Here is a 3,953-nt window from a genome sequence, read left to right on the forward strand (position 1 = left end):
AATTTTAGTAGAGATCGGGTTTCACCAAGTTGGCCAGGCTGGTTTCGAACTGCTGACCTCAGGTGATCCGCCAGCCTCGGCCTCCCAAAGTGCTGGGATTACAAGCATGAGCCACTGCGCCCGGCCCAGGATCACACTGTTGAAACCTGTCACCCAAAAGAAGTGAAGGAGAAAGTGGATTTCACACCTAGAGCCTCCATTTGCTTTATGAAAACAGCCCCTAGTCATTTGGGTCAAAAGCTGTCTGAGGGCGCTAATACGCTGAAAGCATCAGCTGGGAAGTACAGGCCTCTCAGGTGACAGGCACAATGGTAATTAAACACGGTCCTTTCTCAGCTTCTCTGGAGGCCGTATTTTGAGAGGTGCATGAACTGTGTGACCCCAGTTCATGGCACTCAGGAGAGAGGAAAGCATTTAGCACACACCAGTGAGACTGCAGAGGAAGCTGTGATGGGGATGGTGGTGGGGGTGGGGCTGGGGCTGGTGGGGTGCACATGAGGCCTCTGTAGCAGGGCACTCATACGTGACTGTCCCTGGGTGTTACCTAAAACCTCCAGGTCAGAAGCGTGTTTTCTCCAGTTGGCTCAGGAAAACTAACAGACTTAGGGTTGGAATATTTTTCTTTTTAGAATTTCCATGATCTCTGAGCATCCCAAAAGGCATTTGTTCCCGGTGAGGCCGAGGGATGGCAAGCAGTGGCCAGCAGTTGCCCTGGGCATTGAACTTCCCTCTAGAGAGAGGCCACCTCCACATGCCCCTCACATCGCAGGCTCTGCCCCTCCAGTTCACCTGGCTCTCAGGTCTCTAAAGCCTGCCTGTGTCTCGCCTCTGAGGAGTGCTGCCCACCTTCCTACCTTGAGTGAAGGGACGTGGGTAGGCGCCTAACCAAGGTGTCCAGTGACCTCATGGGTCCAGCATGCACAGGGCCTGGCCTCACAGCCTAGCCCCCCTCCCCACCTGGCCTTCACTGCATATTTTTCTGTGCCCAATGACAGGTGACATTCGCCTGTGGGACACCGTAGACTGGCAGCTGGGTGAATTCCAGCTCAGTGCCTGTGACTCCACCCCCTCAACTGCAAGCATGACCTTGAACTTGACCTCATATCTATTCCTCTCCCGGTAATTCCTGGCAGCCCTCACCATCCACCCAGACCCGGTTACAGAACACACAGGTGAGGCTGGGCTGCAGGTTTCAAAAACTCACTTTATTCCAATGTGAAATGAAGACGTGATGGTTTAAAAACAAGAAAAAGTTCTTGCTCAGCAGTGGGGATGGTTTGCTCGCTCATGCCACCCCCTTTGAAACAAGTGTCTGGATAGGCCACACCCACAAGCAGCTCTCTGAAAAGCCCTAGGCAGCCGCCTGACCCTCCAGCTCTTGGGGTGGCCACCTCCTCCCCGATCAGGGCTCTGATAGCAGGCACAAAGCAGCAGCACAGGTGGTGGGGGAGCAGCGGGGCCTGTGGGGGACCCCGCACCCCCAGAGCTAGTCTTGGACCAGGAAGGGAGCTGGGCTCCAAAGAGGTGACATCACAGCTGCACCTGTTACTTTCCCCGGGATCCGTAATTCAGCACTGCTCCCCCAGCCCTGTCCCCGATTCCACTGTGCATTAGGCAGCTCAGGTTGAAACTGGGAGAGGGATACATTCAGACTGGAGTCCCCAAGGCTATGCCCAGCTGGGTGCAGGGAGGAGGGAGGCAACTCAGGGCCCACGGCAGCGCCTCCTGCTGGCTTGAGGGCAGACAGGTTGGGCAGAGCATGCAGGCTCTGAGAGCCCCGAACATCCAACCCCAACCCCTTCACCAAGGAGCTACAGCCAGACCAGGCCAATCACAACTACCACAGCCCTTCGGCTCCCATCCTGCCCCACATTAAAGTGCACCCCAACCCTACAGGCCTGCCACAGAGCTCTGGCTCACCATCCCAGACACAGGAAAGCTCCCTCCTGCCATTTTTTGGCTTAAAACTTGGACTTTCAGACAGTTTGGGCCGGGGGTAGTGGCAGCAAAAGCAGCAGCCATAATGTCGACCACACAAATGACCTGAGAAATCCCACCTTCGCGCCGCCCGCACCAGACGGCTCGGGCTCTGTACAGGGGAGAGGGACGGACCGACACTCACAGCCACAGCCTGCTGGAGGGTGGGGCCTGAGGAACACCTGCCCCAGCTGGGAACGGACGGCCGCACACGCCATTCACGTGTCTTCGATTGGGCCTCTTAATCATGTATTAATTGAACCAGTGCAAAAACACCATTTGCGGGGGCAGGCAGGCCAGGCCAAGGTCCCAGGAGGACACGGGGGTGGGGTGGGGTGAAACGCAGAAGAAGAGAGCCTTGCTTCCTCTTCCAATCACAGGCACGCCCCCTGCTCCTGAAGTCTGGCTCGCTGGCACTGGGGCCGCTGGCTGACTGTCCGTCTGTCTCTTCCTCTATCCCTGCACGCTCGGAGAAGGGTCCTTGGCTGCCTGGAGCTCGGAGCCCAGGTCTGGGCCACCCGAGGGCTCAGGCTCAGGCTCGGGCTCGGTGGCCATGGGCTCCTCGGCCTTATCCCTGTTTCTGCTGGCCTCCTGGAGCTGGTGCCGCCGTGCCACCTCGGCTTTCAGATTCTCCAAGTCTTTTTGGCTGAGGAGAAGGGCGGGGGTGGAGGTGGGTCTCAGAGGGCACCTGGGCGCACCACCACCCTCCAGGTTGCCTTTGAGACAAGCTCAGGCTCTGTGCTCTGTTTAGTGGGAAATGTGTGTGGAACAACTGCTTCCCTTCTGAAGGCGGAAAGATCCCTGGACACGGAGAGGGTACGGACCCTGCACCTGACCTGGCCCCGGGCCTCCCTCACCCAATTCCAGCCACTGCCCTCTGTGGCCTCCCACCAGAGTAGGTGGAAGAAAGCCGAGTCGGGTGGGGGGGGCTGCTCCCACGCCTTGCTGGCCAAATCCGCTCCCCACACGAGGCTCGGGAGCCCTGGGCCTGCTCCTCAGGCCCACCCGGCTGCGGAATGGGAGGTGGTGGGGAAGGAACGAAGCTGCTTCTCAGGTACTGAGAGGAAAGATGCCAAGATACATTGTTGTGTGAAGCAGAAACACCAAGTCTTCACACGTGCGGGCGAGAATGCTGAGTAAAACAAGCGGGGGCAGCGTGTGCAGATCACGTGGGTATTTCTGTAAGGATTCTCCAGTAACTGCTCCTCAGCGGCTACCCCTTTCAATTCTCAGCCACATCAACATATGACGTCTTTTAGAAACAACCAGGGTGGCCGGGCGCGGTGGCTCACGCCTGTCATCCCAGCACCTTGGGAGGCAGAGGCGGGCGGATCACCTGAGCTCAGGAGTTCGAGACTAGCCTGGCAAACATAGTGAAATCCCGTCTCTACTAAAAATTATCCAGGCATGGTGGCAGGTGCCTGTAATCCCAGCTACTCAGGAGGCTGAGGCAAGAGAATCGTTTGAACCCAGGAGGTGGAGGTTGCAGTGAGCTGAGATCGCGCCACTGCACTTCAGCCTGGGCGACAGAGTGAGACTCTGTCTCAAAAAATAAAATAAGCAGGGGGCGCGTCTGAGGGGGGCCTCACCTGAGAGGAATGAAGAGGATGCCGTTGATGACGTTCAGCTGCTCCAAGACGCTGGCCATGCTGGGGGCTGTGAACTGTGGGGCGGGGACGAGCTGTGAGCGGGGCTCCGCCCCCCGGGCTGCAGAGGCCGCTCCGCCCCAGACTCACCTTGAGGGGCGGGATGTTGGCGCTGGAGCCGTTGCGATAGATCTCGTTCATGGTGCGCTGCAAAGCCACGGCCTGCTGGGTCAGGCACTTGAGGTACTCGGAGCTCTCCTTGGTCTTCTCATGGTCCTCGCCCAGCTGCGGGGGAGGGGCAGAGGCGACATGGCATCAAGTGCTTGTGGCCCCGGTAGCCCGCCAGCCCCGCCCCCGCCGCAGCCCCGCCCCCGCCGCAGCCCCGCCCCC

The 3,953-nt window shown here is 58.8% G+C and overlaps 1 protein-coding gene across 5 annotated transcripts in view; it reads right to left on the reverse strand.

The window, feature by feature from the left end:
* Positions 1-1,184: 1,184 nt before the first annotated feature.
* The window catches only part of CLUH (clustered mitochondria homolog), a 21,620-nt gene continuing 18,851 nt past the window's right edge, over positions 1,185-3,953 (reverse strand). For 4 of the 5 annotated variants that reach the window (XM_032263396.1, XM_032263394.1, XM_032263395.1 and 1 more), the window contains exons 24-26: positions 3,714-3,848; positions 3,567-3,640; positions 2,431-2,623 (exon numbers count right to left, since the gene is read on the reverse strand). In XM_032263396.1, the coding sequence (XP_032119287.1) occupies positions 2,431-2,623; positions 3,567-3,640; positions 3,714-3,848 (402 nt within the window). Of the gene's footprint in view, positions 2,624-3,566; positions 3,641-3,713; positions 3,849-3,953 lie in introns of all 5 variants that reach the window. The other variant, XM_032263392.1, reaches the window with a different exon arrangement.

The sequence above is a fragment of the Sapajus apella genome, unplaced genomic scaffold (assembly GCF_009761245.1).
Source record: "Sapajus apella isolate SASKATOON/1434 unplaced genomic scaffold, GSC_monkey_1.0 scaffold136, whole genome shotgun sequence".
Taxonomy (NCBI): Eukaryota; Metazoa; Chordata; class Mammalia; order Primates; family Cebidae; genus Sapajus; species Sapajus apella.